Consider the following 14,066-nt stretch of genomic DNA (forward strand, 5'->3'; position numbering starts at 1 on the left):
AATATAATATATTTTATATTTAATATAATATATTATTTTAATTTTATATTATAAATATAAAATTAAAATCGGTTTAAGATTATTTATAACATGCTTTTTTAAACTGTTGCATATTTAAAATGTACGGTACATAAATTATGTCAGAATATAGAAATTAGAATGTTTATTTCTATCATAATTTATGACCTATGTTTGATTAAATTAAGTAAAATGAAAGTATTTCCTATTGAGAAAACTGTTAGATTTTTCCAAAATTCAGTATCTTACATTATTAACTTCATATTTTTTATTTAAATATATAATTGAAAATTATGGATTATCAAAAATTTGTCAGAAGAGAGATTTTTTTTTGTATCAATAAATGATTGAAGAGGCTGTAAAGATATTTAAGTGTGGCTTCTGTCAAACATTTTGTTAACATAATGAATTTGTGGAAAAATTGCATCCAAAAGCAATATACAGATAAAAACTAATTTTAGAATGTTTATTATAATTTCTAGTTAAAAATGAGGATAGTCTTTCAACAGTTAACATGGTGTTTCAATAGTTGCTTTGATAGAATGCACATGGCCAAATATTTATTTTAAATAAAACATCTTAAAGTAGTGAAATTCATAAAGTTAGTGCTTTGGTTGTACCAAATATTTTTGATAAAATTTTCTGTGCTTTTTATACACTGCATGAAAAATGTTTGCAATTGATGATTGTTATATTTTATGATATAAATTTTATGCAAATTATCATTTATATGAAATGTTACATTTTAAAAGAAAAAAATAAAAACAATTAAAATATTTTCACTAATATATATTGTCTTATAAACTTGGGTATTTAATTAATTTGTATTTTGTTCTTTACTTTCATTTTTTTTTATTAAAAGGTCCTACAATTTATTATTTGTACTATTTTGATTTCAAGAAATTTATTGATGTGTATATTACTAGTTATTAATCAATAAAATAATGAAAGCATATAAATGTGCATCTTGTGACTCTTTTAACAAATTTTAAATAAGATAATTAAGATAGTGAGTGTGGCAGTGATGAAAAAATGTTCACATTATCTTGAGATGCTGATTAGTATAAATGTGGAATTTCTATTAAAATTTCATCTAAGACCACATTCTCTTTGAGTATTTTAGAAATTCAATTTTCTATGGTTAATTAATTGTTACTTATTGGCATGAAAGCTACAAAATAAGTAAAACTGTTAATAAGATCAGCAGAGATATATCAAACTGAAATTTCAGGAGATAATGTTATACTACTAAGTTTTCATAATTGAATTGAAGTGGATTATTGGGGTGCAATTTGAAAAAATTTGCAGAGCTATACATTTCTACAGTCATCTGTCTGTCCCTCCTTAATCTCAGGACCGGATATGGAAACCTTAGGGACAGGAGGTCCTGACTAACATTATATATATAACTTCAAAAATTTTCCCCAGAACGTAGCTATAGATGACTTTATCAGGAAAAGTATGATGTACGGGGGCAAGACACTACTAATTTGAGATCGAGAGCATATATATTAAATAAATTAAAAATTGCAGCCCTGCTTTGAGGAAAAATTATTGTCATCATCACATTTTTATATTTAAAAATTTTTGCTCAATTATATTTTAAATATAATAAATAGAATAGCAGCTACTATTCTATAATGTATGTTTTTTTTTAACTTCAAACAAAACTATTTCTATCTTAATCTTTTTTTCCAAGATAAAAAAAGCCAAAAGTGAAATATTGCACAGAACGCAGGAAAAGGTATTTGCTGCACGAATATTATTAAATGAATCATAAATATATTCATACGCGATATATTCCATTAAATTTACTATCGCATTTGAATTGAAGTAATTTATTAAAATTTCATAAATTTTATGTTTCAATTACATTGATTTTAAAATATTTTACTATTAGAAAATGATAACGAAGTGTTTCAAACAGAAAAGAACTTAGTTCATAAAAATTAATTATGATTTAACACGATTTCAATTTATCCAAATTAGATACTAAACGTCGTAAAATTTCAACGATTTTGATTAATTTTTCCGCAAAATTAACTTATAAAACGCATCCAATATTTTAAATGGCGAATTAATCGTCTTCCAGATTCAGATATTTTTGTAGTAAATTCGGGAGTGGAAGCTCAAAAATCCCTAGAGGAAGTTTCCACATTTTCCTCAAATGTCTTCTGATAACGCATCGACAAAGATGGTGCAGTTCTGACGGTTGCAAATACCTTCGCCTCAAATTCCATATAATTCCTCGTTCACTCAAATCGTCGACGAAAGAACGGATTTCCGTCATATCCGGTAACTTCATATCTCTTTGTTGTAGCTGAGGAATAATTCGAAGTAGCAGTTTAACAATCAGTATCGAACTCTGAAGTTGTAGATCGTTCCTGATGTATTCTGTAGGGAGAGAATTTATATTGTTCGACCACAAAATTGAGATGGTATTTCGAAAATAATGCGAAGGATTCCAATAGTATTTGCAGATATCAACGGGTAAATCATTATCCGATTCCAGTATGGATCCGTGTTGAAGTAACAGTTGAAGTAATGTCGGCTTACTTTTCAACACGGCCGAAATCCACGGTGGAAGCCAATAAAAGGACGACGTTGGTAGATCCGGGAATCTGACGCCGTTAATGGTCATTTTACAATTGTTCGCGTGACGAAGGAAATAGATTATCCTGGCGTATTCATTAGGCTCTACGTTGCAGCGCGCTATCGGAATTGGCCAATCGTCAGTTTGAGGTTCTCCATTGGTAATGACGTGATTGTAGACGATTGGAAAGTGCGATTCGAGTCGGTAAATTCGATAAAGGACTTGGCACACCAAGTTACTATTGGATAACCACCAATAATAGCACAACTTAGCGGCGTGATGCAACATACGGCGTTCTAATACTTCGCTGCAATGCTTTCCATGTTTGAGTTTCTTCCAGCGATCGTGTAAATTTAATATGGTCGTTACGTGACGTTGGCCGTCGTCTTGCTCGAAACTTAACACGGAAATGATTTCTTGACGTATAAAATGATCTCGACGAAAGAAAATTTTGGAGACGAGCGATTTCTTACAACGTTTACAATTGTGTTGACCCATTGCGCCGATTTATTAAATAGTAATTTGTTAAAACAATTACTTCGTCGGTGATAACAATAAGGGTTTCAACAAATTTTTAATCATTGTTAAAGCATTCCTAAATGAAATTAATACGGCATCCTTTATTATTTATATTCAATATTTAATGTTTAGAAATTAAGAGCATGATTCAAAATTTAAACTTCAAGAATACAAATTTGTAAAATCCGTGGGGTGAGGCGAAGCTGGATCGTACGGGGCAAAGTTATTGTACGATTTTAGTTGTAAATTAAATGGGTTATTTTTTTATTTCAGCAGTAATAATTTATATCATAATTTGTAATAATTAAAATAGAATACGGAGGATCTTCAATGAAGTCTGAAACACATATTCTAAGTCGTTATGCACTTTAATATTAAAAAATCGTAAGAATCGTCAGGGGGAATCTCTTGACATCTATTTTAATTGTGACCACCAGTGGCCAAGTGGTCTTCGTACCCTGAACACTGGGAGCTCGGTCGTGGGTTCGCGCCTCATTCGGACGGGCCAGATGAATTTTCTGGGTTTTCTCCACGTCTAAAGAGGGGGCCAGTTTCCCTTAAAAAGGCCTCCCGGAAGGTATCCCCCTAGGCAGATCGCCCAAGTGTTGCATTGCCATAACTAAACAAACATGTGTTTGTTTGTTTAGTTATGCCCCATTGTGTTATGGGGCAGCCGGGTGGTGAGGAAAGAGGCCCGACATATCGATATATCCGGACGGACCGCCTCCAAAAATTTCTGGGAATTTTTCTACCAATCCGAATGCGATCCCGGGTGCCCAGAGCGGTAGGCTGCCACCTTGTCCGCTCGGCAATCTGGCCGTCTGTATTTTTCCTTGGGAAGAAGTAGATTAAAGCGAGCAAAGGAATGTTTGGATTGTTTTGTGTGTGTCAAGATTATTAGTTAACACGATTGGGAAGCTGCCATTGTAATGAATTTTTGTTTTCGTTCTAGAGACAACTGCTACTGAAAGAGCGGTGATCGTTATGCAGGTAAGTTATGTTAGCGCATGTGCATTATAAAGTGTTTTTTTAAGTACTGTATTTCAGTTTTTGTATTTTTTTATAATATGCAATTATTGAATTCGGCTTTAGATCGCAGTATTTTCTGTATATGGATGTTAATGTGTGGGGAGGCACCATTTTGTTCACCCTATTTAAAGCTTAATAACTTGTGCTTTTTGTCGAAATTTTCTGAAATTTTGCAGAGAGATTTGTGTATTAGGGGGATTGATGCTGTTAAATTTTAGTGATTAATGGTCAACAGGGTGGGAAGATAAAGGGGGTCGCGTGTATCTCCAGTATGGTCGGACTTAATGACGATTTTATTCGTTACTAGCATTTACAATTCTTTCTATAAAACCCATCCCTTCCTCAAAATTAAGCTGTTTGTCAATTTATAATAGTTAAAAATATAACAGATAGCGCCAAATGCTGTTTTAAATGTTGCCAGAAAAGTTGAGCAACTCGTTGATAGTTTATTTTTATGGTAAATTCCTTTTTTCGAAGTTTTCTCGCCAAATATTTGGGGAGGTTGGGAAATGTTGAACACATCTTGAAAGAACGAGAGAAAGGGACCTTAACTAATACTAACCGTCCTTTATGCGATGGTTAAAATTTTTTATTGAGAATCTTTCCTCGAAATTCCATTGCAGATGTTAGAATTCTAATTTAGTTCCCTATCTTATCTTGGGAATTTTTCGGGACTCAAAGAATTTTATGACCAGTTTTGCATTTTTTTTAATCATTTGACGCGTTAGACCTGGCTGATTCAGCCTTCAAAACAGGCCGCTAACCAGCGCACTCGCCTTCTACAGGAGGAAAAACAAACACGTGTAAATTATCAAAATGGAGAGCCTAATAATCATCATGGTTAATTTCCGCATGTGAAAAATATGTTTTGTTACATATATTAAAAAACTGCAGCACAAATTATTCCAATATTTTTAAAATGAACCGATTCGGAATTCGGTTTCCTTGCCGATAAAATATGTAATGTCCCATACTACGTTATGGTATTAATAGTATGTGCGCCATCACTGTCGAATCCCATACAACATTTAAAATAATAACTAAAAAATACATAGCATAGGCTAAAATGTCTTCATTTTTCATGTTCAATCATTCATTAATAATGCTTTACACTAAATGGAAGGCGATTTCAAACGAATTGTGGGAATGTTTTATAATGGCGGCAAAACTTTAAACTTGAAATAAATACAAAATTAAATTGAAAAATATAAAACTTTAATATTTTAAATCTAACATTTGCTATTTTTGCACCTTTTCGAAATTTCCACACTACGCTGTATGTATATATAGTGCTAAAGATGATGGGTAAAAATATACTGTATTTTAAATTAAATGATTTCAAAATACGATTAAGAATTGCGTGTCACAATAGACAATTGCTCGTAGTTATCGTTTGTTTGTGAAAATATTTACGATGAAAACTAAATTTTCATCTTCGTCGTGTTATGAAGCAGAATATCCAAGTTAAAATCCTTCTGAGAGGTAAAAAGGAGTTAATAATTGCGAGGAAAGGCATTTTCCCATCAAAAATAAACAAAGAAAACATGCAAGAGATTGATATGTAGAAACTACACCATTAAGATGTCTACAAATTGTGCACTATATCCATCATTGTGAATAACAAAAACATATTAAGACGAACTAACCTTCTGTTCGTTATGTTGGAGAGCGCGAATAGGGACCAATCCGAAATAAAGAGAACTGTTTTAATCTCGGTCTCTGTTAATTATGCATAATTAAGAAAGACGTGATAGATATTATTAGTCTGACAATTGGAAGAAGAAACCTTCACTTATAACTTTTTATACGCTCTCCGGCCTGACGAAATAGAGTCTGTCTTTTTGAAGTTAACTACGAAGGCTTTGTACATTTCTAAGCTTTCAAGTTGTTTCGGCCGAAGCACTATTTTCTCTCGATTTCTAAGGAGTGAGGAAATTGTAGGGTTTCTCTAAAAGCCTACAATTTCCTCACTCCTTACAATCCTGTGCTTACTACATCGGGCTATCTCCTTATAGATAGAACAGAGGGTCTTGTGTTGTGTTATGATAGAACATTCGGAAAGGATAGATATCTACAAACTGTTCGGGATAAGGACTTCGTGAAAATAGACAGTCCACTTATATGTTACTGTAGGCCTGTTATCGTACAATTTAGAGGAAAAATTTCCGTCAACTTTGATGTTATAAGCAATGTGTAACGAAACTGATATCATTCAAGAATTAAAATGCGAATACACAGTAAGTTACATAGGTGTACAGTGGGCTTTTGCATGAAATATCTCGCCTTCCGATTCCGTTATTTAAAATCACGTAAATGATAAGAATTACTTAATGTGATCATTTCTGCAAGGAACATAAAAAATGTACAGATAAACTTAAAATTTGTAGATTAACTACCGTAGTCATGGGAATTAAATGGTGCCACATATCCTTAAATTTATATCTGTACTGTACATTTGGAAAATGAAAATTTGATGTAGCACTCTTGGTTATATTTGCGGTACCGCTGTTTACAGAAGCAATATGCAAATAAAAAAGAAAATAATAAAATGTTTGACTGAGAATGTATAAAACTAGTATATGCCTACTTTGTATAGTTAAAAATATAGTTCTTTCAATAAAACAAGGAAAACCAAAGCAATGTTAATTGCAGTACATTCCAACGGCCTTTAATTGTGGAAATGTGCTTGAAGAATACCACAATNTTTTTTTTTGTTATTGGGATTCGATAATTCAATACACGCTAATAGGGGATTTTATCTTTTTTGTGCAAAAAAGCAAATTCGTCTTTCTTTTCAAGAACAAAATTAAATTTAACTAACTATATTATTGTAATTATTGTACATCTCTGGTTTCAAGACAACGCGATTTTACACAGCCGTAATTACATTATGGGTTCAGAAAGATGTTCAAAACCTGTAAATTGAGATTCTTCCAGACATCATACAAATAAGATGTTCCAGGATCAAATCGGTACAGAGTATAATAATTATTGTGATTTACTCTTTAAAATGATTACACAGAGTAGCGATATGATTTATCTGTAGTAGTAAAATTGGTAACTTTTAATATCGGTTGTTTGGATCCTAAGAATCGGTTTGTAGGGAGCATCAAGTTCTCTGAAAGTTGCGAGAACAATGCTGATATCATCATCTTGTCTTTTAATTAATTATTCGTATTTAGAGGTATTTAGTACAGTATCAATGTTAAGCAGTTTGTAATTTTCGTTAACTCTTCCTTTTTATTGGTTTTAGGAATGAGGATAATTATTCCGTGATTAAAGCCATTTATCAATTTGTTGATTTTTAGAGTTGTTAATCATGTTAGCGTATCGTTGCACTATCAAAGGGGAAAATTGTTTATAAAATTTAGCAGGTAGTCCATCCGGTCCTGGTGATTTATTATTTAACATTCTATTTAGCGCTGCTTTGCATTCTTCAAAAGTGATGTTTCTATTTAGCTCAGTAATCTGCTTATCGTTAAGCTTTGATATTCGGGACATAAAGTCACATGCTTTTTCTTCGTAAAAACTTTTCTTTTCGAATACTTTTCAAAAGTATCTGTGAATAAATTTTCTTATTTCTTCATCGTCACTTATTGTTTCATTATTACCATTTTTAATCGTACTGATCGTTTTAGATTTATTATACTTTCGTTCCATTTGGTAAAATTTTTTGGATGGATGGTTTTGTGACTGTGCGCAATAACACAGAAACGGTTGAGACTAAGAACAATACACTTTATTGTACGTTCGGAAATGGATACAGTTCCAAAAATGGCGGGAGAACGGTCCAACAACTCTCCGGTTGCGTGACTCCACTAATTTCCCTTTTCTCTGTTGAGGGACGCCTTCGTCGTCGCATCCCTCACAGAGCATGACCCACCGATGCTCTAATTTATAGCGTTTCCATTTATACTTTTATGATGTCGTCGACCTGTTTTCTTGCCGTTCTTTTTTTCCCGTAAAGAAAATAAAGCGATCGTCTCTCTTCCTCTAATGCAGGGATGTAGCCACATGGGGCGCCAATTCCCATATCACGATTTGCCGCCCATTAAGCAGTTTTAGACTTTAAAATATTAATATCTATCATCACTGTGGAATGATTCTAATTTATTCAAAATTTTGTTAAGTTTAGAGGAACAAAAGCATGTTTCAGTTAATCAGAACTATTTTATAAATGGCATAAGTCTAATAATTTCATCTATGAAAGTATCATTCACTCAAGTTGTTAAATATAGAAACATTACATAAAAAACGTTTCCTAGCTAAGCAGATGCCAGAGAGACAAAGAGAAATCTAGAAACTGATTGCACAGGACAGATGAAAAGCTAGTTATCAGCATAAAAAAAATCTAAACAAAACTTTGAAATCAGACCATTCTGATCTTATTATATCATCATATACAAATGTATATTTTTCATATTAATGTTCTCACATATATTATGATAAAAAACCCTAAAATCTATTTGAGTATAGTGTAAGTTTTAACATGGAAGTATTATGTAGAATACTGAATGCTTATAACTTTTTAAAAGTTTTCTAAAAATCATTTAAAATTAAATACTTTACCCATTATATTTAATGAAATCCACCTTAAATTAAAACTATATTAAACTGAATTAAAAAATCCAGTGAACAATAGAATAATAATTCACATTTATTAGTGATTATTTTGTTTAAAGTCAAGTATTCTGGTAATTAATTTAGTTTTGATTCTGGAAAAGAGGATCCTTGTCCTACAAAGGATGTAAGAGGTTTATATTGGAAGAAATATATTGAATTATTGATGTTAAAAGCAAGACTGTAGCAGAAAGTCCGAGAACCATCAACTTCAAGTTATTTTGAAAATAATAAACTGTTGGATTATATTTCTTATTCACTTAATTTTTTAATATGAAATGAATCCTTTTCCTATATTATATATATAATGAGTATTAATACAAAACAACTGAAAGTTCTTTTAAAAAAATATCATAATAATCTGCTTTAGTAATAATTTTACTCAAGTACTTTTGGGCAACCCACTGTCTGGTCAATGAGCTTGGCTGCCCGAAAGTACTCGAGAAAAAGTGTTATTAGAGCGAAAGTCCAATAAAGCAGATCATTATTATATTTTATAATGAATATTTTTGTAAATTTTATGCTGTTTGATATTCAATCTACTTGTAGAGTGGCATTAAATATATATACAGTATAGGGGGTGATTCAAAACTTGGGATATAAACTTTTAGGTGAAGCAAAGAACAAAAAACAAACAACATTCATGTAGGAATGTGCAATCAGATACGCCATCCTAACGTCCTAGAGGATACACTAGGACTCGGTGATGACAAGTTTGTGATACAATCGTGTAACATATAGTCCATTTCCATTAGCTGCACCTAAGCAAACTGCTTGACTGCCATTTCGGCATTCATAAAATAATGCATGTTCTGCGTATGAAGTCAGTACCTCAAATGAGGTAAACCAAACCAACCCACTGCATCACTGGTGAACAACATCCTCTATCACATTAGAACAATATTTCTGATCATACATTCTTATGTAAATATGTTTTGTTTTCACGTTCTCTGGTTCCCCTAAGTTTATACCCCAAGTTTTGAATCACCCTATATATAATCATGTATTAATTTGTGAATTAAATCTAATTCTGAAACTAAATTTATAAGAAGTGAAATAATATATTTTATACGATTAAATATTTTCTATTCATACATCTAAAAACTCTTAAAAACATTTAAATATATATTTTTCAAATAAAAATATGACACAATATGAGAAATGCAAAGGATATTTACTATGAACAGCAAATACATTACCAGGTAAGGATAGGAGGTAAAATACGTCACAAATCACTTCATATTAAAACAAAAGATGAACACATTAAATGTCACACCATGTATATAAATGTACTGCAAATATTTCCAAGACAGTATATCTTCAGATTCATTTATTTAACATTTTTAGCAGTGCTAAGGCACCATGCCATTATCATTCAATTCAGAAACTGAATAGGGAAAAAAAGTAATAATAATAATAAAATTAACAGATCAAATATATATATATATATATTTATATATATATCACATTTCCCCATGCTAAATTAACATTATTTCTTTTTTTTTTTAAGTATTTAAAAAAACTTTTACAATTCATTGTATTGATACATGGAGATTTTTTCACATCATTTTCATAAATTAAAGTCTATTAATTGTATTCTTTATTAGACTTTTGCCCATTTAATGGCCGAAGATAAAATTAATACAAGTTTCAATTATCTGACAGGTTTTTTTTTTAAATTTTTGCTGCTTTTGTAAAGCATAATCGAAGGGTTCTAAAATTCACAAATAAAGAAAACTGGATTTTGTATTAGTCTTACTTTTAAGCAAACAGATTTTAAGCTCTGCTTATTAATTATAAAGTAGAAATAAATTATTAAAGTTTGATAAAATAACAAAATTAATTTTAGTACGTTCTATGGGTAATTTTAGGCTTTAAAACATTAAAATAAAAAGCCTAGTAGTTACTTAGAATCCAGTCTGTTAAAAGACGAAATTACATTAACAGATAAAGAAATAATTTAGAATTAATGCCAGATAATTGAATCTTCTTTTTAAAATTCTTGTATAAACAATAATTGTTTCTCTATTTTGTAAACTGTGTATTTGTTTCTTTTGAATGGAGAAAATGTTGTACAGGAAGAACTAACTTTAATAAAACTGCATTAATTTATACAGAGACAAGGCACTTTTCTCCTAACAAAAAAGAAAAAAAATCTAGAAATTAACAAAGAAATAAAGAAAAAAAGAAAAGAATAATAATAAAGCATTTCTCCTTAATTCATTTCAAATCCCAGATTCAATTATATATATATTTGGATTTAATAAAGTGTCACTTAAAGTATATTATAAAATTTAATTTTTGGCACTAGCCATTCCTTAGTAGACACATCACAAAATTATATATAAATGTGGCAGTGCAGTTTTGGTGAACGTGACAACCCCCTGGCACTTCTTTTTACTTTATCACATAGTCATTCTATATAATTTTTTTTTTTTTGAAGTTGTATAGCCACACATTTAATGATAAAAAAACTGAGAGCCATACTTAAGTGTAACCAACTAAAAGTATATTTTAATACATACAGCTTTAAAGTTCGTCATCATTTTGGATTTCACTGCCATTTTTTTAATGAAGTAAGATGTTTCAGAATCTGACAAAAGAAAAAAACAACAGAAAACTTTTATCTTGTTTACACAATGCTATGAAATGGAGAAGACAAATATTTTAAATAATAATGAACACAGACAATGAAATAACTCTTTCTGATAACTGGAAATTTTAAATGCTGATGATGATCTACATTGAACATGGACTAAATGGTACAAATCTGTATATATATGTGCTTTTTTTGTTTTAAATATTACAAATCTTTCTGTATACATATATATTTTGTATGTATATGTATATAGAAGACACACAAAATATATATATATATATATGTATGTATATATTTATTTACTTCTGACTTGCACATCAATATATTTATTTATGGATGCTAAATATTTTATAACGGAAACATCCTAGTAAAAAAAGAAACAAATTATGTTTTCTTCCAATGAAAATTAAGAGCAAATTAGAAGTAAATTAAAACAGAACATTTTCCTATGATATTTTAAAACAATTTTTAGCTATTTTATGCAGAAATGCCAGAGCTAAATTTACACCTGGACTTCAAACTTTTGATATGAAACTGTATAAAATTCCATTTGCAGGATTTGGCAGGGATACAGTTACTTTTTCTATTCCAAAATCTTGATATTCTAACCATTGCTGATATGATATTGATAATTTAATCTTCATCGATTTGAATATAATAAAACTTTTTAAATTAATTTAAGTACTATGATTTATAAACCACATAAAGTTATTTCAAAATAACATTAAAAAACAAATTTCTATGTTTACTAACGGCAAATGGAGGAGTGAGAAGGAAAAAAAAAAAAAAAATGGCACGTGGAAACCACAGTGATAAAAACAATTTTAAATCCAATTATGAAATTGCGTTTAAATCATTCTTGAAAAACACCTGTACATTGTAATAATTGGATTGGAATAAAATATGAAATACGAACAAATTTAAAATGTGCAACGTAACGTGGAGACGGTGAAGAGCAGCAATTCTTTTAAAGGTGTATGATAATCTGGCACAACATCAAATGACGGAAAAAAATGGAAGCTTTGTGGACAAATTGAATTACATACATGCGCGCACACTTGCACTCTCATGCACACTAGTAAAATGTGCAGATCACACAGATTATACAATAGTCATATAATTGAAGGAAGAACGGGGGAAAAATATTGCCAAAATATTTGACATTGAGAAATATTAGAATATTCCCACCTGGAATATGTGGCAGTACAAAATTGGTAATACATTACATGGAGACGTGCACATCTATTACAGCGCTGCAACTCTAACACTTCTTGCAGATTCACAACTAACTAGATATACCACGCTGCTAAGGAATCTATTAAGTGGAAAAACAAAAAAAAAAAAAAAAAAAAAAAAACAAAAAAAACAAAAAATGACATCTCTCAAACATCTACAATTTCTATTTACATGATTACATTTTTTGTATTTTTTAAACTTCTTTATACCCAACTGTTTTCTAGTGGGATCTGTCTGGATTAGAAACATAGAGGACATCCAGACAACGAGTTTTGTTAGTTATTTTTCTTATCTTTCAATTATGGAGATTCACTTAAGATGAACTCATTCATGTTGTAGAACAGCAATTCTCTTCAGTTTTTCTACGACACAATGAATATAATTCTTTTGTGAAAACCACATATGACACAGTAAGAACATATGTCACAAGGGAAGAAAAGCGAGGGAAGCAGGTGATGCATTTGATGGCATCTGACTAGAGAATCCTGCGATGTTCCTGTTAGCTGCACTTGAACTGTGGAGGAACAAGAGTGGTATATAAGCAACACCGTTTGGACAGACTTGTTATCCAATGCTGGGAAAGAATGTCCAACTATAGTGCCCCTACTTAATAATGAAATCTTGTTTAGTTAACCATTAAAGTGTGGGATTCCATTGGGGCTGCAGAGTCATATAATGTATCTGTATCTTGAGTGGGTTCACCTTGAAGCTGGCACTGATTACTAAGAGTTCCAGCACCACAGTCGCAGAAAAACCTAAAAATATACACATTTTAATTATAAATTTGTTTAAAGATAAAACTTTTCTATATAATGTCATCTGATTAATATTAGTTAATGTATTCAAAAATAAACAATTTTTTTATTTATATGAAAATATTCATAATTGAAGTTTTTTTGTAAGAAATTTCAGTAAATACAAAAAACTAAAACATCACTCTAGTATATAAATTTTATTGAATAATCTGTTTATATGTAGTTCCTTCAAATGAAATAGATTGCAGTGGCAACACTGACAATTTTGAGGGTGAGTCAAGTGCTACTGTACAGGTGGAGGGAAACATACCTGTGAGGAAGTTATTCATTGTTGAGGCATACGAAACTAGCAGAAGCACAACATGTGAAGTCAGGCTACTTGTGGATATATTGAAGCTTGCCCAAAGGGCTGTGATACAGTTTCAATGCAAGGAAGGCACAGAGTCTATAGACATTTTTCAGCACATGCAGAATGGAGTATCATGTTCAAATGGTGCAAGAAGTTCAGGAGTGAGTGTGTGAAGATGGCAGACCTTCCCAGAGCTGGACAAATGCATTTGTTATGACCAAATGCAACATTTCAGCAGTAAACACACAGATTTGGAGTGTGTGAGTATTGATGAAATTACTCACACACTCCAAATCAGTGCCAGTTCTGTTCACGCATCGGACATCTGAGTCTATGTTTCTATGTGAA

The 14,066-nt window shown here is 30.9% G+C and overlaps 2 protein-coding genes across 2 annotated transcripts in view; both read right to left on the reverse strand.

Annotated features, from left to right (window-relative positions):
• Window positions 1-1,861: 1,861 nt before the first annotated feature.
• Window positions 1,862-3,190, reverse strand: LOC111637607. Its single transcript, XM_023383133.1, has 2 exons — window positions 2,575-3,190; window positions 1,862-2,412 (listed from the first exon to the last, which is right to left on the reverse strand). The coding sequence occupies exons 1-2, from the start codon at window positions 3,107-3,109 to the stop codon at window positions 2,096-2,098; spliced, it is 852 nt and encodes a 283-aa protein (XP_023238901.1). The 5' UTR covers window positions 3,110-3,190; the 3' UTR covers window positions 1,862-2,095.
• Window positions 3,191-11,205: 8,015 nt separating this feature from the next.
• LOC111637399 (F-box only protein 11-like) overlaps window positions 11,206-14,066 on the reverse strand; it is a 109,847-nt gene continuing 106,986 nt past the window's right edge. The window contains exon 32 of the mRNA XM_023382877.1: window positions 11,206-13,369. Within this exon, the coding sequence (XP_023238645.1) occupies window positions 13,240-13,369 (130 nt within the window). The 3' untranslated portion in view covers window positions 11,206-13,239. The remainder of the gene's footprint in view (window positions 13,370-14,066) is intronic.

This window comes from Centruroides sculpturatus, unplaced genomic scaffold (assembly GCF_000671375.1).
Source record: "Centruroides sculpturatus isolate CEXI.00-Female unplaced genomic scaffold, Cexi_2.0 scaffold53, whole genome shotgun sequence".
Classification (NCBI taxonomy): domain Eukaryota; kingdom Metazoa; phylum Arthropoda; class Arachnida; order Scorpiones; family Buthidae; genus Centruroides; species Centruroides sculpturatus.